The sequence below is a fragment of the Eriocheir sinensis genome, unplaced genomic scaffold (assembly GCF_024679095.1).
Source record: "Eriocheir sinensis breed Jianghai 21 unplaced genomic scaffold, ASM2467909v1 Scaffold558, whole genome shotgun sequence".
NCBI lineage: Eukaryota > Metazoa > Arthropoda > Malacostraca > Decapoda > Varunidae > Eriocheir > Eriocheir sinensis.
The window spans coordinates 212,501-234,674 of NW_026111896.1; the positions used below are offsets into that span (position 1 = coordinate 212,501).

At 43.1% G+C, this 22,174-nt stretch overlaps 1 protein-coding gene and 1 pseudogene across 3 annotated transcripts in view; one reads left to right on the plus strand and one right to left on the minus strand.

Moving 5' to 3' along the window:
- The window catches only part of LOC126993096 (neogenin-like), a 33,929-nt gene extending 13,336 nt beyond the window's left edge, over positions 1-20,593 (plus strand). The window contains exons 6-12 of one of the 3 annotated variants that reach the window (XR_007747348.1): positions 3,697-3,807; positions 4,591-4,734; positions 7,007-7,130; positions 16,270-16,412; positions 18,573-18,720; positions 19,409-19,525; positions 20,506-20,593. Coding sequence is in view for 2 of the 3 variants with exons in the window: in XM_050851929.1 (XP_050707886.1) it covers positions 7,051-7,130; positions 16,270-16,412; positions 18,573-18,720; positions 19,409-19,415 (378 nt within the window). In the remaining variant the exon portion in view is untranslated. Of the gene's footprint in view, positions 1-3,696; positions 4,735-7,006; positions 7,131-16,269; positions 16,413-18,572; positions 18,721-19,408 lie in introns of all 3 variants that reach the window. The other 2 variants (XM_050851929.1, XM_050851931.1) reach the window with 2 other exon arrangements.
- Positions 5,270-6,726, minus strand: LOC126993095 (signal transducer and activator of transcription 5A-like; annotated as a pseudogene).
- Positions 20,594-22,174: the final 1,581 nt, after the last annotated feature.

Sequence of the window (22,174 nt, forward strand, 5' to 3'; positions counted from 1 at the left end):
GTCTAGGTGGCCCGAGCTAAGCTCTAATAGTCCCGTCTCCATAAAGACATTCATCCAGCCTTTCCTTCATTTGGTGGACACTGCTCGCCTCCACCACCTCTTCCCTCAAGCTGTTCCATGTGTTAACACTTATATGTGGAAAACTATACTTTTTCAAGTCACGCAAACAGGTTCCTTTATTAAGTTTCTTTCCATGTCCTCTCAGCTCCTGCATTCTTGCAGTAGAGAAGAGATCATCTCTATCCACCTCATTTCTCTTCCCGTTAAGTAATCCTTCATCCACTCTATAACCTTTCCGCCCATTCCTCCCCATTTCTGTAGTTTCCAGGTTAACCTTTTGTGCATAACCTTGTCAAAATCTTTTTTCAAATTGAGACATACACACCCTTCTCTTTCTTGCACCCTGTCTGTTGCTCCTGAGTAGAAACACAGTAAGTTGGTGACACACGATTTCCCTTTTCTAAACTCAAACTGTCCTTCATTTATCATGTTTTCCTTTTCTAAATGATCAACCCATTGTTTTTTTTATTATACTTTCACAAATCTTGCACATTACACTTGTCAAAGAGACTGGCCCATAATTTAGTGGTTCAGTTTTATCTCCACTTTTATAAATTGGTACAATGTTCGCTCTCTTCCATTCTAAAGGCACTTTTCCTGTATTCATAGAGCATGTTATTATGTCATGAAGTGGCTCCAGTAATTCATTTCTACACTCTTAGCACTTGACCGGAGATGTCATCCAGTCCCATAGCTTTCCTTGCCTCTAAGGTTTTCATCAGCTGCAACAGTTCCTCTTTCACATTTACAAGATTTAATTTCCCTTCATTGCAATTTCCGAGCCCCAGTCAAAGTCGGTTTCTTTCGTAAACACTTTATGAATTTTTTTTATTTAATATTTCTGCAATTTCTTTGTCTGTTTCGTAGAACACATTTTTTTCTTTTATCCTTTCCACTCCTTCATTTCTTTATAACTTCCCGTTTACTAATTTATAAAACATTTTTGGTTCTTCTTTACATATAAAAACTATTCTTCTTTCAAATTTAGCTTCCTCCTCCTTATTTTCACGTAATCATTTCTTGCTTTTTATGTTTGTCCCTATTGTTCTTATTTGGTCTTTTCTTTAAATTCCTCCTTGCCTTATTGATATTTCTTCTTGCTGTTCCACACCTCCATCCAAACCATGTTTTCTCTCCTTTAGTTTTTACTGTGTAGTATGGAACATATATCTCTGTTCCTCTGTTGTAAATATTCATAAAAAAGTCATATTTCTCTTGAATATCAGTACTCCTCTTCATACCAGTCCAGTCTACCCCAGTGAAGAAAGTCTTGAGTCCAGCGTAATCTGCCTGAGCATAGTTTTTCCTTATAAGCCTCATCTCAATATTCACATCCTTCCAAAATTTTCTTATCCAATAGTTCATGGTCACTCTTTCCTAAGGGGCACTCGTGACTGACTCCTTCATCCAACTCCACGTTTTTTGTGAAAATTAGGTCAAGTCTTGATGGTTGGTGATCCCCTCTCAGCCTTGTTTCTCCTTGCACCCACTGCGTCACCAGGTTATCTGTTGCCAGCCTCAATAGTTTACTTCCCCAGGTATTTCCACCACCCTCTGTTGCCTAATTTTCCCATTTCATTTCTCTGCAATTTAAGTCTCCTGTTAATAATACCTTTTTAATATTTTTTATTTCATCTGTCAGTGCCCGTATTGTGTCTTCCAGCATAGTGTTACATCTTGCCTCATTCCAACCTTTGGTTTTAGGGGAGACATTGGCTGTTATTATGTGTATTTACCTAGTTGTGGCTTTACAGGGCCTGGGCTTACGCTCGTGTGGTCCCGTCTCCGTATCTGTATTTGTCTAACTTATCCTTAAAGCTTTGCACACTCTTTGCCGATACTACATCCTCACTTAGTCTTTTCCGAACCTCTATATTTCTTTGCGGTAAGCTATTTTTCTTTATGTCTCCCAAGCATCTTCCTCTCCTAAATTTTTTACTGTGTCCTCTTGTGTTCCTGGTGTTTGTTCCTTCTTTTAGTAGTAACTCCTCATTATCTACTTCTTCCATTTTGCTCAATAATTTATAAATTAGTGTTAGGTCTCCCCTTCCCTCTTTGGTCTAGTGTTGGTAGGTCCATTTCCTTTAGTCTTTCCTTATATGTCTTCAATCTCTCCAGCCCTGGAACCATATTTGTTGCCATTCTTTGTATTCTTTCTAGTTTTTTTGTGTTTCTTATGGGAGACCACACTGCCTCTGCATATTCCAATTTTGGCCTAATCACAGTGGTTACTAACTTTTTCTTCATATCCTTATCCATGTAGTGGAATGCTAATCCTATATTTCTCACCATATTATACGTATCACTGAATATCCGATTTACATGACTTTCAGGCTGTTGATTATCTTGTATTGTCACTCCCAGATCTCTCTCTTCTTGAACTCTCTTTAGCCCGTGGGCTTCGGCTATGGGAAAGCCGAGAGGTGGCCGAGAAACGGCAACATTACACTGCATTTTGAGACTAAAAAAAGAGCATGGAACATACATCAGAGTACTCCTCTCATGACCATAAAGCCGTTAAAAATATTTACTTTTCCTCCATTGTTATGGGCAGTGTTTGTTACAAAACAAGCAGTCGTGACGCGCGGCATCTAGCCGAGAGTCGCTTGTTGTCTACTTTAGAGAGTTTAACAAGTGATTACTGTATGGGTAGCTAATTCAGTCTGCCATGACCTTACAACACAACCTGTGACAAATAAGCCCACCTCAAGATCACTCACCCACCACAATGGCCATGCATGGTGGGTTGTGCTATGCCGCCACCACCTACAATTAGCTGGAATTAGGGGTTTTGAGTCAAGCCCCAAATGGGGTCCGCCGAAGCTGCCGGGTTAATATTTCTCCATTTCCTATTTTATATGTCCATTTTGGTCTCCCTTCACTCTTCCCCATTTCCATTACATGACATTTCTTCACATTGAATTTCATCTCCCATTCAATACTTCATTTCCAAATCTTGTTCAGGTCTTCTTAGAGAATATCACAGTCTTTACTGTTTCTAATATGTCTTAGCAATTTTGCATCATCTGCAAACAGGCTCGTTTAACTGTTTGCCAGAGGTGGCGCGGTACTGAAAAATCATCAGTGCGGTTGTGGTGGTGCAGTAACTTGAAATTTGATTCTATTGTAAAAACTTGCTGGAACTTTTTGTTTTGCTCAGTCATGTCTTAAGGATCTTCAATTATCACATTCCCGCCACTCAGTCTTTCCATTTTTACTTCTTGAATTTCTACGGCAATTTTTACTTATCTTTGAATTTCTACGGCAATTTTTACTTATCTTTGAATTTCTACGGCAATTTTTACTTATCTTTGAATTTCTACGGCAATTTTTACTTATCTTTGAATTTCTACGGCAATTTTTACTTATCTTTGAATTTCTACGGCAATTTTTACTTATCTTTGAACTGTCTCCTTAGCTGTAAAAAAATAAATAAAATAAAATAAGGGATTTGGACAGCATCGGGATGAGCTTGAGTAGAACGAAAGTTTGAAGGCTGGGTCAAGCCAGGCTGGGTCAGGTGTGGCATCTTTGGATAGGTTAGGACGGGGAGTGGAGGGTGATGAAAAGAATTATGATGCTAGTAAATGATTAACAAATGAATACTGTCTTAAGTTTCCCGCCAACTTTCCTTAGCCGGGCCTCAGACAGTGAGTGCCGGGTGCAGCAGGAGGCGCTAACTCGCTGTTTGTCGCGCTGAACATTGGCCCGGCGCTTGTGGCTGCCTTCCTCGGCTCTTATGTGGAGGTGAGTGTGTCCGGATATGCCTTGTTGGAGTAGACACAAGTTGAGTTAAGTCTTGTGTTGATCTTTTGAGTTTTATGTGAGGGTTTGTGTGTCTGTATTTCTCTGTTTTACACTAACTCATCCCTGTGCTGCCAAATCCCGTATGCAAGAGTTAACCAGCTTCTTCATTCTTTCCTGCCCTTATTAAACCAACCAATCCCACTGTCCCCTCCTCTTCCTAACCTAACTCAGCCCCCCACACCTAACCCAGCCTGGCCTGACCCATCCTGCAAACTTTTTTTCTACTCTACCTCATCCCTATGCTGTCCAAATCCCTTATGCAAGAGTTGACCAGCTTCCTCACTCTCTCACCCCCTTCCTAACCTAACCCAGCCCCCCCCACACCTAAGCTAGCCTGGCCTGACCCATCCTACAAACTCTTTTTCTACTCTAGCTCATCTCAATGCTGTCCAAATCCCTTATGCAAGAGTTAACTGGCTTCTTCATTCTTTCACCCCCTTTCTAACCTAACCCAGCCTGGTCTGACCCATCCTACAAACTCTTTCTACTTTAGCTCTTCCCTATGCTGTCCAAGTCCCTTATGCAAGAGTAAGCAGCTTCTTCATTCCTTCATCCCCTTGCAGCAGTACACAGGCTTTGAGTCAATGCTGTGTGATGCTGTTGCTCTCATGTGCCCAGCGATATCAAAAAGTAAGAAAACGTCACTAGCTCTGAAGCCACTATTTTGGGGACCATTCTGCGGCCCTCACTGACACTCCTTCCCTCCTCCCCTCCGCCTCACAGCCCGTGGCTGCCGGCAGTGGCATCCCGCAGGTCAAGTGTTACCTGAATGGCGCCAAGGTGTCCTGCGTGGTGAGGATCAAGACCCTGATGAGCAAGGCCGTGGGGGTGACCTTCTCTGTGCTGGGAGGCCGGGCCGTGGGGAAGGTGGGTGACTGAGCCGCAGAGCGAGAGAATGTGTGTGTGTGTGTGTGGATGAATGGAAAGTCTCAGTTGAGTGTTCCTGATAGCAGACTAGCTCCATGGGTTGAGGCCAAAGGTCAAGTGATCCTTTCAGGTACCTGCAAATCATACTTAATTTCTTCCTAAACAAGAGCAAAGTGTTAAACCTGGCCCACAGAATTTTGTTAATTATTATTATTATTATTATTATTATTATTATTATTATTATTATTATTATTATTATTATTATTATTATTATTATGAAAAAATGGGATTGCAGCACTTATGAGCCTCCATCGGCACACTTGTATTCATATTAGCTAATACAACACCCAAAAGGAACTCCTACAAACACTGATAAACATTTACTAGGTTTATGACAGACAAATATGAGAAGATTTCTGTACTGTTTCTTAACATCCATTAGTTGTGAACAGCATGCAAATAATATTTTCCACCACGGACAAGTGTCCACTGTTCCAGTCAGTCCCTGTCTGTCACGCTGCCAAACACTGAGGACCACATGGAGGCTGAGAAGTCTGTGTCTGGCAGGCTTTCCAGGGTGTCAGGATAATCAGCAGGGTTGTTGTGGGGGTGTTGTGGAGACACATTGTCACTCCTATATTAAAACATTTTGTTAACCAAGTTCACATATTTGGCAAGGCTTTCCTAGGAGTTGTGAGCATTTCCAGGGGTGGTTTTATGAGCCCGGTGGTAGTTTGATCCTTCTTCTGTAGCATGAACCTTAAAAAACACTCATTAGAACCTGATTGACCCCCTCTTTGACCTTCAGAAATAGCCGATGTGAGAAGCCAAAGTGTCTTATAATACCGAGCACAATGAGATGGCTTGGTGCTCACAGGAGGTGGATCTACGGCATCATGCCTTGGATACATTGCTTGTGGAGCACTGGGCTAAGATTCCCCTGACGTGCCCTGCTGCTGGGATGTTAAGAATTAGACGAGGCTTGACACACCCATTGTTGGCTGTGGTGTAGTACTTGCTGCTCTTTAGGTTCAGGTACAGGACGAATTGAAGGTCTGCTATAGCACATGCCCCAGACTGTACCTTACCACCTCACCCAGCAGACAAAGGAGTTACTGGTACAAGGCTGAAGCAGGAATACCTGCCTCTGAACACAGTCTTTAGTGGTGTCTTCCATGCCATATTGCCTCCCCCAACTTCTGGGTCAGAGAAGCGCAGGAGCCCTAGGCTTGGAGTTTTTTATCATTTCCTCAGCCTGCGGGTGTCCCACAAAGCCCAAAGCTCTAAGGCTGTGCTCCTTGGTGACCTTCAAAGAACCACTCCCAAAAAGTTAAGTTCTGTCCTGACAGAGGCTCCTTGCAGAACCATGACCATGACATGTTAGTGAAATCTTGTACTTGAGGACTCCTGAATGCCTTTCCAGCTAAGAACTTTAGGTTGTCTTCTGTCAAGCCTCTTCCTGTGGCAGATTGGAATTTGGCATCAAACACGTCCAAAACCTGTGGCCATGGAACCTTCTGAGGCAGTGTGTGCGCCCTTGCTTGGCAAATGCATCATCCCAGCAGACTGTGGGCCAAGCATGAGGCTCCTGGCTGCCATGAACACTGCAGGCAGTGACACACTTGGAACACCACCTCACCAACACTGAACTGTGCCTGGAAGAGTAGGGAAAACTTGTCATCCAGAACTGAGTCCGCGCCCTTCTTCTCAGCTCTCTTAATTTTCATGTCTCGGAAACTAAGGGAGAGCTGCCTTGAGCCCTGGTGATGCTCCATGCTGCCAGTATTGTTGAGAATTTCCCCTGACATTTCAGCTTTGCTCATTGTTGAGGAGAGCATTGGCCGGGGCCTCACTCATGATGGGCAGCCTCACCTGAGGTGGGTCGTGGTCACTTGCCACCCACCACTAGACGCACACTTGATGAGAATCTGGTGTTTGGCTTCATGATGTGATTTTTGTTCAGTACTGGAGAGCAAAGGACTCACTCCTGTTCTTGACACAACGGCCTGAGGTAATCTGATGTTTCTTGGTGCGGCGAGGCAGGATGTGTGTGTGTGTGTGTGTGTGTGTGTGTGTGTGTGTGTGTGTGTGTGTGTGTGTGTGTGTATTTACCTAGTTTTGTGTGTGAGAGAGAGAGAGAGAGATTTTTTTTTTTTTGTGAGATGTTGCTATTAAAGCAGCGTAGTGTCCACAGGTATTAAACTTGCCCCTTCCTGGCCATTTATTTATCAGTGGTATTTGCTGGAAATCACCTCCATTCTTTTTTCCATAGGTCAGGTCGTGGGCAAGGTCTGTGGCCGTGAGCTGACCACCAAGATGCTGCTGCCCACGGTGCCAGCCATGGCCAAGGGCAGGGTGGCCAGGACTACAGATGATGGGCCACTCCTAGACAAAGAGTAAGAGGGAGCATGAAGGGCTGCAAGGGTTTGTTCAGGATGGAAGGCGAGGGAGAGAGAGAGTGAAGGGAAGGGAAGGACAGCTTTGGGAAGACTAACACAGGAAGATCAAAGAGAAGGATATCATATGTGTGTGTGTGTGTGTGTGTGTGTGTGTGTGTGTGTGTGTGTGTATTTACCTAGTTGTAGTTTTACAGGCCTGGGCTTTACGCTGGTGTGGTCCCGTCTCCGTATCTACATTTATCCAACTTTTCCTTAGCACACTCCTCGCCAATACTACATCCTCACTTAGTCTGTTCCAAAGCTCTATATTTCTTTGCAGGAAGATATATTTCTTTGTGTCTCTCAAGCATCTTCCTTTCCTCAATTTTTTACTGTGTCCTCTTGTGTTCCTGGCGGTAATTTCCTCTTTTAGTAGTAACTCCTCGTTGTCTACTTCTTACATTTTGTTCAATAATTTGTAGGTTTGTATTAGGTCTCCCCTTTCTCTTCTTTGTTCTAGTGTTGGTAGGTCCATTTCCTTTAGTCTTTCCTCATGTGTCAATCCCTCCAGCTCTGGAACCATTTTTGTCTTTCTAGTTTCTTTATGTGTTTCTTCTTATGGGGAGACCACACTGCCTCTGCAATTCCAACTTTGGTCTGGTCATGGTGGTAATTAACTTTCTCATCATATCCATGTAGTGGAATGCTATTCCTATATTTCTCACCATGTTCTACGTATCACCGAATATCCGATTAACATGACTCTCTGGCTGTTTGTTATCTTGCATTATAACTCCCAGATCTCTCTCTTCTTGAACTTTCTTTAATGTTTCACCATCTCCCATTTTATATGTCCATTTTGGTCTTCCTTCTCTTTTTCCCATTTCCATAACATGAAATTTTTTTCACATTGAATTTCATCTCCCATTCCATACTCCACTTCCAAATCTTGTTTAGGTCTTCTTGCAGAATTACAGTCTTTATTGTTTCTTACATGTGTGTGGGTGTGGGTGTGGGTTAGGGTGGATCGTTTTTACACTTTTTTTACAATTCAAATTCCAATAGTGATTAAAAGTTGTGTATCCATGAGAAAATAATTACCGTGAAATTTCACATTTCTAAAACAATATCTTCTGCCTCCCCAATGAGTTAAAATATCGTAAAATAGGTAAAAAATAAGGTATTTTAATGATTTTTTAATTAGTATAACACAGGCATATATCACATTGCAATAGTGTTTAATATATTCTAAATAGTTGCCTTAATACTGAGAAAAAAAAATGGTTTCCCCTAGATATTATCTTCTGCCTCCCCAATGATTTGAAAAATCGTTATAAGAGCGAAAAATATGGCATTTTCGGGATTTATTTTAGTGTGAGCCAGGTATATAATCATGTAGCAATAGTTTCAAATATTGTCTAAATTACTGCCTAAAGACACACACACGCACAAAATAATAATTGGTTCTCTTAATTAATTTCTTCTGCTTCCCTAAAATACCCATTACTTTATCAAAAATCCTATTCATAAAATAAATGCTATTAAAAAAAAACTTTATTTGCAAAAGTATCAAAAATGACTGTAGCCTATGCAATATTGCAGTGATGTAGCCTACTTGTGTAGCCCTAAATCTCCCATTAGGCAACTGCACTTTATGCTCTGGTCTCCCTTTCAGCTAGTCTTCATTCATCAGTCGTTGAGGTTGCACCACAGAAGCTTGCTCCCTACTTCTAGACTGGGGGGATACTCAAGAAAGGATGGCCTCTCACGAAACCAGACTTGCAAGTATATGTCCCATATTTGGGACACCACAGGATTTAAATGTGAACTGTCTTCCAACATATTGTGACGTTATGAGATGCTACCAATATGAACGGCAAAATCTGAAGATTTCTAAGAAGGAGCCAACATTTTCTGAGATAAGTGCCTGTGTTATTTCAAAACTGAAATCTGTATGGCAGAGAGCCTCTATTCCATGTGTCTGATGAGCGTATTACGCAAATGTTGAAAACCTATCACACTAAATACAAAACATTACAAAAGCCAGAAAAGGAACGGAAGAAAGTCAAGAGTTACCAAAAGAAAGTACAAGCTTTTCAAACTGATGCTCAGGCCAGACTCTTTGACATTGCTGCATGCAAGTGCAAGGAATTCAAGAATTGTAAGTGCAGCAAGGAAAGGAGAGTGCATCCAATGGAGCAAGAGTTTCTATTGGATCAAAGAACTAAGATAAAAATGGCTATTGGATCTTTGGATGCTACCACAACTAAGAAGAATGTTAAACGGTTGAGTAGAAAACAAACCGTACCTGTACCTGGCCCAAGTATTAGAAATGATTACTGTGAAAATGAATTGGATTACAGTACAAGTTCTACAAGTGAAGACAGTGAAGAGGACTTTACTCCACAACCTCCTGCTAGAGCAAAACAGGAACGAGAAGGAATAAGCAAGAAAAGCAGTCTGGAATCACTCGCTATTGCATGTGATCGTGGTGTCTTATCTGACAGAGCTGCGGCTTCAGTAGCAAGTGCTGTTCTTGATGATCTTGGCATGATAGCAGAAGCAGGAGTAATTGACAGAAACAAAATTAGAAGAGCACGTACAGCAGCAAAAAGTAAAATGCAGACTCAAGACAAAGTGACTGAACCACCAATCAGCATCTACTTCGATGGCCGCAAGGATAAAACACTGACTACAGAAGGAAAAGGAAGAACTCAACGTAAAAGGACGATAAATGAAGAACACATCACTATTTTGCAAGAGCCGTCTTCAAGCTACCTAGGGCATGTGTGCCCCTCTTCAGGAACCGCTGAAAGTATCTGCAGAGAAATATTGGTCTTTCTGAATTCAAACTTTGTTGACACCTCAAATATTAAGGCAATAGGATGCGATGGAACTGCAGTCAATACAGGAAAAAAGGGTGGAGTGGTAGCCTTGATGGAGAGAACTGAAACGGCCACTGCAGTGGGTCATTTGCATGCTTCATATGAATGAACTACCTTTACGGCACTTGATTATTGAATTAGATGGACCAACAACTGGGCCTAGAGGATTCACAGGACCAATTGGAAAGCTGCTTTTAGACTGTGAAACGTATCCTGTCGTAAAATTCAAAACTGTTGAGGCAGTAAGCTTACAGACTGATTCTGCTGCTCTGAGTACAGACCAGAGATACTTGTTGGATATTTACAGTGCTGTGTCTAGAGGCTACTGCAGTGACTCATTGGCCCAACGAAGTCCAGGAAAATTAGCTCATTCAAGGTGGTTAACAACAGCAAACAGAATCCTCAGACTATATGTTGCAACAGAACAACCATCAGACACTCTAGAAAAGATCACACATTTCATTATGAGAGTCTACGCACCAATGTGGTTTAAGATCAAGAACCAATCTTCTCTCAAATTCGCCGCAAAACATCTGTATGAGACCATATCTTGTGCCAAGTCTCTTCCCCGAGATGTATTTGAGATTGTCAAACCAGTGCTTCAAAGAAATGCATATTGTGCTCACCCTGAGAACATTTTGATAAGCATGATCTTTGATGACCAGAAACACATCAGGGAGTTGGGCTGGCGGAGGATACTGAATGCAAGAACACGCTCAGAAGACAGAAGCTCCTTCGAAATTCCTCGATTGAACTTCGATGCTGAAGTTTACCATCACATGATAAACTGGTTTGACAGCAATGTGCAAGTAACAGAGCCACCTCTCACTAAAGATTTTCCAACCGATGACATCAACAGCATGGTGAAAAGTGGCATATTTCCTGATGTCATAATTCCTGAAGCAGAAATTCCTTGTCACACCCAGGCTGTGGAACGTCACATCAAGCTGGTGACGGAAGCCTCAGCAGTGGTAGTTGGGGCACAGAACAGAGATGGTTTCATTAGAACCACTCTTAGGTCTCGAAAGATAATGCCAAAATTTGACACGAAGTCACAGTTTAAGTCCCATTCAGAAAATTAGAGAAATGCCAATAAGGTAGGGTGGATGGGTTGGGATAGGGTGGAACTCGGAGTACAGCCACCTCTACGTGGTGAGTTCTGGGCTATTTTGCCAGTAATTTTCTAGCAAAATAGGCGAAGAGCTGTATGAAATTAACTGGAATATATAAAGGATTCTTTTAATGTTATCATGGCTATGTTGTGGCTTGATGATTATACCATATATTGTAATGTAATCAATAACGAGCAACTTCATTACTTTTGTAAATAAAATTGTTCTTAAGAAATATCATTCATTTTATATTTTATTAAAAATTTAGATATCATAAATATTATAAAAGAGAATCATTCTGTGTGTGTGTGTGTGTGTGTGTTCTGGCAGTAATTTAGACAATATTTGTAACTATTGCTACATGATTATATACCTGGCTCACACTAAAAAAAATCCCGAAAATGCCATATTTTTTGCTCTTTTAACGATTTTCCAACTCATTGGGGAGGCAGAAGATAATATCTAGGAGAAACCATTTTTTTTCTCAGTATTAAGGCAACTATTTAGAATATATTAAACACTATTGCAATGTGATATATGCCTGTCTTAACCTAGTTAAAAAATCATTAAAATACCCTATTTTTTACCTATTTTATGATATTTCAACTCATTGGGGAGGCAGAAGATATTGTTTTAGAAATGTGAAATTTCACAGTAATTATTTTCTCATGGGTACACAACTTTTAATCACTATTGGAATTTGAATTGAAAAAAAAGTGTAAAAACGATCCACCCTAGTGTGGGTGTGGATGTGGATGTGGGTGTGTCTGTCTGTCTGTGTGTGTGTGTGTGTGTGTGTGTGTAATTCACCTCTTGATCTGCTGCGGGTCTCTCTCGAGACAGCCAGCCGTTCCCCTACGGAGGAACACAGAGCTCATAGTACTGATCTTTGGGTAGGACTGAGACCACTCACACACAACACACCGCCACAACGAGGTCACAACTCCTTGCCTGACGTCGCGTGCCTACTCACTGCTGGGTGAACAGGGGCTACACGTGAAAGAAGATAAACCCAACCTATCTTAACCCGGCCGGGGAATTGAGCCGCGGTCCTTCTGGTTGTGAGCCAGACGCTCTACCCCTGAGCTACCGGGCCGTGTGGGTGTGGGTGTGTGTCTCTGTGTGTGTGTGTGTGTGTGTGTGTGTGTGTGTGTGTGTATATTTACCTAGTTGTGACACAGGAAAAGAGCTACCCTCATGCTGTCCTGTCTCCATATCCTCTTATCCAACTTTTTCTTAAAATCATGAATGCTTCTTGCACAAATCACCTCCTCCTCCAGTCCATTCCACAGCTCAATGCTTCTGTTTGGGAAGCTAAACTTTTTCACATCTCGCCTACACGTGGTCGCCCTCAACTCTCCATGTTCTCTCGTTTCTCTCTCGCTCCACACACACAGGTCCTCTCTGTCCAGATTCTCCACCCCACTCGCCACCCTGTACACCGCTATCAGGTCTCCTCTCTCTCTCTCTTCTTCTCTCCAGGGTTGTGAGCCCCATGCTATTGAGTCTCTCCTCGTAAGTCCGATCCCTAAGTTCCGGTACTACCTTAGTTGCCACTCTCTGCACTCTTTCCAGCTTTCTTATGTTCTTCTTTTCATGAGGAGACCAGACCACTGCTGCATACTCCAACCTTGGCCTTATCATTGTAACTATTATTTTCATCATCATCTCCTCGTCCAAAATACACAAATGCTGTCCTTATGTTATCCTGTTGATGTGTTTCTCCGGTGACATGTTCTCTGAGACAGTCACTCCCAAATCTTTTTCTTCCATTCCTCTGCATATTATCTCACCTCCCATCTTATAATTGTATTCACATCTACCACTCCTACCAAACTCTATTTTTTTTTACATATCCCAAGGTTGTTCTATCTGCCATGTACCACTCCACTCCCATATTTTGTCCAGGTCCCTCTGCAATGCCTCACAGTCCTTCACATCATTGACTCGTCTCAACAGCTTTGCATCATCTGCAAACAAACTCACATAGCTGGTCACTCCCTCCACCATATCATTTATATAAACAGCAAACATTATTGGCGCCAGCACTGAACATTGTGGGACCCCACTCCTCACTGGGCACCAGTTGGAAACCTTGTCCTTGATTATTGTCCTCATTTCCCTGTTAGTTAGAAATGTGTGTGTGTGTGTGTGTGTGTGTGTGTGTGTGTGTGTGTGTGTGTGTGTGTAATTCACCATGATCTCATCACACAATAGACTCAGGATTGTCCGTCACTACCTTCCCCGAGAAGGCATGAAGCTCATAAGTGACAGATCTCTGCATAGAGTTTAGAGCCCCCCCTGGGGAGGAAGGGCACAGCCCCCGTTGATACGTGATACCCATTCAGTGGTGGGTGTAGAGGAGACTCAGGTTAGGGGAGGCTGCCCATGGTGCCCACTCTGGCCAGGACTCGGCCCTGGAGAGAGCCCTGGAGCTGGTCAGCCAGTCTGTGGGCAGTGCTGAGCCTTACTCCCCAGCCTCGTGGCTCAAGAGGCAGGAAATGGAGAATTCTGGACTAGTTTCATATACATTAAAAGTGGTTATGCTACTAAGTATCTCTGTAGTATCTTGTACAGGGAAGGTGTCCTTAGTTTTCAAGGCATTACAATAAAACTCAACATCAGCTGTTTGCCTTAGTAACAACAAGGAAGAATGGTTTTGCTGCATGTGATGAACCTGTAAATATTCCCACAAGCAATGTATGGCATGACAAATAGCATTGACCAATTCCCTGCCCGGCTGACAAGACTCATGCTTGGTTTCTCTCCTCACAGGCGGCGGGGAAGAGGATGGTTAAGACACCTTGTGCATGTTAATACTCTCATACTTGTGCCAAGGCCTAACACTGTGTGGCCAACACTCAGCAGGGGCTTTGTCTTGTGATGTATGTTGTTCATTTTGTATTTTATTCTTTGTAGCTGTGTGAACTGCCTTAAAGTGAGTATTTATGCTCACTTTCATGACAAGAAAATGTTTTATGTTGCTGGCTGCCACAGGCTCTATACAATCATGAGTTGTTCATCAATCCACAGGAATATTTTATTGGCTTTACATTTTTTACATTATAGTTTGCTGGAATGTTCTCTTCCCTGCCTGGTGCTCAGCCTTCATCATTTCAGAGGCTGACTGATTGAAGGAAGGAAGTGGGTACTGAATTCAGTACTGTTTGCTGTTGACACGGTGCTCATTGCAGAAAATGAAAGTGACCTACAAAACTTGGTCACTGTTTTTGACAGTGTCTGTAACAAGAGCAAGAGAAAGCTGAAAGTAAATGTCAACAAAAGTAAAGTGATGGTTTCTGAAAAGTGAGGTTGTAGATTTTGTATGCCCATATAGAGTGGAATTGAATGTGAAAAAGAATGCAAAATAATTTTGAATTTTGAAGAACACAAAGACACAAAGGAAGAACAAACAACAGCAGACCTGCTGGTCCTTACGAGGCTGTTTGTGACAAGCTACACTAACTATCTAATCAAAGGTGGAAGATGAAGGACAGCAAAGGCGAAGGCTCTTCCCCACCCCCCCAATCCCTCCAGCCAAACCTGGCCGGACAGGTAAAAGAACCATGCAGCATGGAAAAACTGCATGGAAATTATGTAGGAAAGAGGAAAGAACTACCATTACTGCTACCACTAACCGGGGGATAAAAGCGGACAAGGACACCAGTATTCGAAATAACTTAACGTTATTACGACAATGAGTAATATCTTAGTTGCTGGTTGGATTCAAAACACTTGTCTAATCTATTATTGAAGGCCTTAACTGTTGTACTATCAACGACATCACAGGGTAGAGAGTTCCAACCTTAACAACTCGATTGAAGAAGAAGTGTTTAGCTTCGTGTGACGAGAATCTTTTACCACTTATCTTCAAATTGTGATTTCTTCTTGTTCTATTTTGATCGATCAACTGTAAAGTAATCTTCCGCATTAAATGGTGAAGGTCAATGAGTTTAAGTACCTTGGATCAGTTATGTGCAAGCATGGTGGTACGGAGGGAGAGATAAGAGAAAGGGCATTGCAAGGAAGAAGGGTGGTAGGGTCTTTGGGACGAATCATGAATGGCAGAAGTGTGAGCATGGAGGTAAAGAGGGATTTGAGAGATACAATAATAGTACCAACCCTCACATATGAAACGTGGGCCTGGAATGAAAGTCAGAGATCTAGAGTGCAGGCAGTGGAAATGACTTATTTGTGGAGTGCTTGTGGTATGAGTAGATTGGATGGAATGAGTAATGAAAGTGTGTACGAGCGTTTTGGAATGTGTCACAGGGGTGAAGGGAAGAAGTGTGGAGTGGTGGAAGAAGTGAAGCGACAGACCTTAAAGTGGTTTGGCCACATGGAGCGAATGGAGGAGAGTAAGATGACCAGAAGGGTGTATGTGAGTAAGATAGAGGGAGGGAATGCTGGAGGACGACCTCCTGTGAAATGGAGGGATAGGGTGCAAGAGTACGTTAGGAAGAGGGGGGAATATCTTTGAGAAACTTTGAGCAGGCAAGGAGGGAGTGTCTGGATAGAGAAAGGTGGAAGCTCTTCTGCCGTCGCCATCCCCTGCTGGGAGCTCCTAGGAGCAGGCGTCCATGAAATGATGATGATGACTGAGAGGGGTATTTTGATGTGTCTTGAGAGCTTGGATAACAGTGACTGAGGGAGAGATTTCAGAATCAAATAAATATATACCCATTACTTTTTTTTTTAGTGTGTGTGTGTGTGTGTGTGTGTGTTGCAGTTATTGCTGTATATAAGGTAAGTGTTGCAGCAGGCTTATTGTAATGGACTGTTTTTGTTGGTATTTATTTTTTCCCTTGAGCTGCTTCCTCTACTGTAAAAAAAGAAAAATTGTGACAAACAGCAATTAGATACAAAACTCACTTGCTTATAGCATCTTCCATTTAGCGTAACCCGTTTCTGGGTCGTGATCTGTAGAGTCCCTCATAGAGTCCCGACAACCTAAGATTTGGACGCCATTATTGGCCCTGTGTTTTCGCTGCGCTTTTCAAACGCTAGCACACGGTCTCGCGGCGAAGACAGGGCCAATAATGGCGTCCAAATCTTAGGCTGTCGGGACTCTATCTATCAAGGGACTCTACAGATCATGACCCAGAAACGGGTTACGCTAAATGGAAAAGGCTATTACCGTACCTTTCTGCCTTTCCTCAGGGACCTGGACACACTGTTCTGCGGCACCAGCAGCAGCAGCCTGCACATCCATGGCCTGCAGGAGGAGGACGAGGGGACGTACAGGTGCCGGGCGGAGAACAGGGAGGACTCGCTCGACGCCGTGGCCCACATACAGGTCCAAGGTGAGACAAAACTATGACATATATATTTTTTTACAGCAATGAAAGCGTTCAAAGGCAAAAAAACAATGAAAACAATAAAGCACTGCTCCTATAAAGAAAAAAATGAGAGGTTAATATTGGGTGTAGAGGTCATAGGCAGGAGGAAATACAGACACATGATGGCTGTTCCAGAGTTTACCAGTGAAAGGGATGAAAGAATGAAGATGCTGGTTAACTCTTGTGCTTTGTGTGAATAAAGTTTGGCATGGTAAAAATCTTAGTGATTGTGAATTATATGTTTGTCATAGGAGATGAAGTCGTGAAATGGATGGTCAAGATATGTGAAGTAGCATGGGGGGGGGGGCAGCAGACTGGACGAAAGCCATCACTGTCCCAGTTTACAAGGCGAAGGGCAGGAGAGGGGAATGTGGGAGCTATAGAGGTATAGGTCTCCTGAGTATACCCGGAAAGGTATATGGAAAAATCATAATAGAGAGGGTGCAAAGACTTACAGAAGAGAAAATCAGTGAAGAACAAGGAGGCTTCAGGAAGGGAAGGGGATGTGTGGATCAGATATTTGCCTTCAGGATGGAAGTAGAAAAAATAATAGTAAAAGGAAAGAAACTATACGCTGCCTTCATGAATATGGAAAAAGCTAGAGCTAATACAGTCTCTCTATATGATGATGCATCTGCATGTGTCAAAATTACTGGAGAAACAAGTGAACATTTTGAGATAAAAGTGGGCTTAAGACAAGGGTGCGTCATGTCACTGTGGTTATTCAATATTTATATGGATGGTGTCATTAGAGAAATGAAGGGCAAAGTTGGAGAAGATGGAGTAAGACTGTTCGATGAGGGAAGGAAGTGGGTACTGAATTCAGTACTGTTTGCTGATGACACGGTGCTCATTGCAGAAAATGAAAGTGACCTACAAAATTTGATCAGTGTTTTTGATAGTGTCTGTAACAGGAGAAAGCTGAAAGTAAATGTCAACAGAAGTGAAGTGATGGTTTGTGAGCGAAATAGAAGTGAGGTTGTAGATTTTGTATGCCCATATAGAGTGAGAATTTAATGTGAAAAAGAATGCAAAATAATTTGAAAGGTGAAGAAATGGAGGAGGTCAATGAGTTTAAGTACCTTGGATCAGTTATGTGTAAGCATGGTGGTATGGAGGGAGAGATAAGAGAAAGGGCATTGCAAGGAAGAAGGGTGGTAGGGTCTTTGGGACGAATCATGAATGGCAGAAGTGTGAGCATGGAGGTAAAGAGGGATTTGAGAAATACAATAATAGTACCAACCCTCACATATGAAACGTGGGCCTGGAATGAAAGTCAGAGGTCTAGAGTGCAGGCAGTGGAAAGGAGTTATTTGAGGAGTGCTTGTGGTGTGAGTAGAATGGATGGAATGAGTAATGAAAGTGTGTACGAGCATTTTGGAATGTGTCACAGGTGAAGGGAAGAAGTGTGGAGTGGTGGAAGAAGTGAAGGACAGACTTTAAAGTGGTTTGGCGAGATGGAGCGATTGGCGGAGAGTCCGATGACCAGAAGGGTATATGTGAGTGAGATAGAGGAGGGAATGTTAGAGGTCGACCTCCAGTGAAATGGAGGGATAGGGTGCAAGAGTACGTTGGGGAGAGGGGGGGAAAATCTTTGAGAAACTTTGAGCAGGCAAGGAGGGAGTGTCTGGATAGAGAAAGATGGAAGCTCTTCTGCCATGGCCATCCCCTGCTGGGAGCTCCTAGGAGCAGGCATCCAGGAAATGATGATCATATGTTTGTCTCCGTTACTAGTATTGAAAATGGTATAAGAAAGACTATTCATATCTTTGTGGTTTGAGTATATAAAGTTTGGCATTGTGAAAGGTTAGCATTTGCCAGTTATCGTTAAGTTAGGTTAGGTTAGATGTTTGTCTCAGTACTAAAGTGTTTTCAGTGATATAACAAAGACTGCATATTTTTTTGTGATTTGTGTGGATAAATTTTGCCATTGTAAAAATCTTAAGTGTTTGTCAATCATTAAGTTCCTCTCAGTTACTAGAGTGGTAAAAATGTTGAAAATGGAATAACAAAGACTAGCAATATTTTTGCGGTTTGAGTATAAAGTTTGGCATAGTAAAAATCTTAGTGTTCTTCAGTCATCATGTTTCTCTCAGTTACTAAAGCTTGAAAATTGTGTGACAGTTGCTCCGAGGTTTCTGAGGCAGCCGGCCAACGCTCTCGCCTATGAGAAGGAGAACGTGGAGCTGGAGTGCAGCGTGTACGGCCAGCCAGAGCCCCTGCCCACTGGCTCAAGAACGGCGAGCTGCTGGTGGAGACGGAATACCTTCAGGTGAGCCGGACTTCTGTGGCGGTGTGGAAATTTATCGCTGTTACAGGTTTAAAAGGACAGAGATATGTAGATTCATAAGATAGATAGATTGGTGGATACATACATACATACATACATAAGGGGAAAGGAATGTAAGGCCCCAAATCAGTGGTTCTTAACCTGGGGGGTGCACCCCTCTGAGGGGGAGCACAGTAATTTCCAGGGGGGGTGCGAGCCCTAGGGGAAAACTAGGAATTTCTCTAATTATATTTGCTATTTGCGTGGGCTAATATTGAGAAGTTTATGAACAAATGCAAAAGTATCGCCATTACTTCAGTTTCCTGTAGTCTACTTAGGGCTTGCCAGTTTCTTTAACATCTGTAAGGAAATTTTATTGCTAGATGCAAGGGGGCGTGGAGGGAAGGACTACTTCCTGAAGGGCAGGAAGTAAAAAGGTTAAGAACCACTGCTCTAAATGGATGCATAAGGTATGTAAAGAGATACATTAGAATCCATAAGGTTCCATGCATAAGGTTCTAAAGAGATAAGTAAAGGAAAAGGGATACAAGGTTCTAAGTAGATACATAAGGGATTTCAGTAGATAAGGGATATAAGGCTCTATGCAGGGAGATAAATATAAGGCTGTCAATAGCTACACAAAACACAGCTGTGTTGTGTTAGGTGTGTGTAATGCCAAGCCTCCCTGTAGAGTGTGAGCGGCAACAACCTGCAGATCCTTGGCCTGGTGCGCCAGGAGTACACCGGGATGTACCAGTGTGTGGCGCACAGCTCGCCGGGGACGCCCAGCTGTGTGTCCTTGAGTCAAGTAAGCAGCGGTGCCGTGCGGGGCAGACACTGTTCACACTGTAGCCCTTTGTTTGCATTCATGAGTACTGATGTAGTGTTGTCTGCATTGGACACAGGCAGTGACTAGTCCAGATAATTCCAGGTTGCTAATAAGCCCAGACGCAAACATTTACAAGGTTACTGAATGTATTCCAATGTTTCTGGCGGGCAGCTGCAGCCGCTGGTACAGACGCTGCAGTTTTCAAAAGTGTACATTACCCAAGTTATTGATGTTGATGCATGTGATTTTCTTAGCATGGCTGTAAGCATAACCCTTTGTTGTGTTTATTATTCCTTGAAGACTGAATAAAATGCATAGATTACACTGTGGGCAAAGCACAAGTCTCCAGTAATGTGTTCATATTTGATTGTCCTGAAGTTTGGAAATATCAAAGCCGGTGCTGAGAGTTACTGACTCACTAAAATGTGATTTACCCGAGAATGACTATTTTGTTGTGGTATTTTGATAATACGTTGTCTGGGCTCACCTCCAGGAAGGAGCAGCATGCCCCCACCCACGCACAAGGCAGGTCACAGACACAGTAAGTGGGGCAGCTCAGGCACACCACTACTACTACTACTCCTTGTTTTCAATACTTAGAATGTCTGCTCATTGTTGACACAGCTTGTTTACATCATTTGCCTTCTCTTGGTGTGGGCCTTGACAGTCACTGTGCCTACTAGTCTTTATGCTGTTCACAATAATTATTCCTGGGATACTCAGTCCTCTACAAGCAGGAAGGATCACTCAGGTCAGAACCAAAGGACACAACCTGGGAATATTTATTGCATAAAAAATTCAACACAATACTACTACTGTTAAGATGTATTTAGCAAATACAGAGTTATCCAACTGCCATTCCAGTGATTATAAAGAAATAATAACATTTTAGCGAGTACATATACAACATTTCATCAAAAGTAAGTAATTCACACATCACTTTCCTCCCTTCACTGCAGAGAACGCGTCCAGAACGTGAGTGCAGCTCCTCCAGCGAGGGACGGGATGAATACAAGACCCAGATCAGCGACCTAAGTCCCGGGAGTAAATTCAGGGTGCGGTGGCGGCCCACACCTCCGGCGGCCTGGTGGGCGCCTCCATACGAGGTGAGGTGTTCACCAAGCCGGACCTGGACCTGCCCTCCGCCTCAGAGTCTGAAAGTTGTCTCCACCTCACCCACCAGTCTGGAGGCCACTTGGTCGCCGCCCGTACTGGCCAAAACGCCCATCACGGGATACACCATGTTCTATACGCAGGTGTGGACGGCCTTATAGAACTGTGTGCTAAATGTGGAGTCTCTGTTGCCTAACAAAAGTCTCCCCATATCCTTGTGTGTCATTAGTGACCTTCCTTTGAGTAGAGGGTGACCATAGCCTTGTGTTTGTACAAGTCCCAGTGTGTATCTTAACCATTGTCTCCCTTGTAGTTTTCTCCTCAGGTTGGGTCAGCAGAAGAACACAAAGTAAAGGTCACTGGTACGTCACATGACCTCCAAGGCCTGGACCAGTTCACTGAGCACAGCGTGTGGCTCACCGCCGTCAACAGTAATGGCGGGGGAGACGCCACCCCGGAGGTCACTGCCAGAACCTTCTCAGACGTGCCTCAAAGGAGCCTCAGAATGTGAGCGTTGAGGCTGCCAGCTCAAGGTGAGTTGTGAAGGCTTCCAAGGCAAAGATACATTGTGAAACCTGTTTTAAATAGCTTTCTGCTCTGTTCGTTTCCTTCACATCATCTCTACAAGTTGCACATTCATTGTTTCAGTATTTTTAACCCTTGCACATTCATTATATTTGACCCGTCTGCTGCGATTGGCACGGATTTGGCCTTCACTGGTAGCCTGAAAACATTTACTCCCATGTCTTTCCCTGGCTCTGTGGTGGATAGTGGAGTGTATCCAGTGTGGCATTGGTGCGCAGGATATCCCCTCCCAAGCTGCAGGACTTTACAGTTTTCTCCACTGAATTGTAGCAGCCGGTTTGTGTTCCATTCCTGTAGCTTGGTGAGGTCTTCTGGTAGGAAATCCACAGTCAGGGGGTTAAGTTGAAGCATTCATGGCCTCACACAGTGTTCAAACTTTTTAAGATTGTATTTTGATAATTTATCGTATAACTTTTTTCCCTCACACGGCCTTTCCCTTCAGAACCTCATCATCTGCTGGGAGCCTCCGCTGGCCGAGCACCAGAATGGGATCATCACCAGCTGCAAGATCCGCTACAAAGAGCGCGGCGAGTCAGGTTCCTCCAAGACCAAAGCCACAGACGGAAACAGACGACTCTTTGCCCTCAAGAAAAGCACCACATACTCCATAAAGGTTTAACCCATCTGCTGCGATTGGCACAGATTTCACATTCACTGGTAGCCTGATAACATACAGTCCCTGGTCTTTCTCTGCCTCTGTGGTGGATAATGGAGTGTTTCCCATGTGGTATTGGTGTGCTGGATATCTCTTCACTGGTAGCCTGATAACATACAGTTCCTGGTCTTTCTCTGCCTCTATGGTGGATAGTGGAGTGTTTCCCATGTGGTATTGGTGTGCTGGATATCCCCTCCCATGGTGCAGGACTTACCTTTTCTTCATTGAATTGTAGCCACAGATACTTTTTGTTCTCGCTGTTCATTTCCCATTTC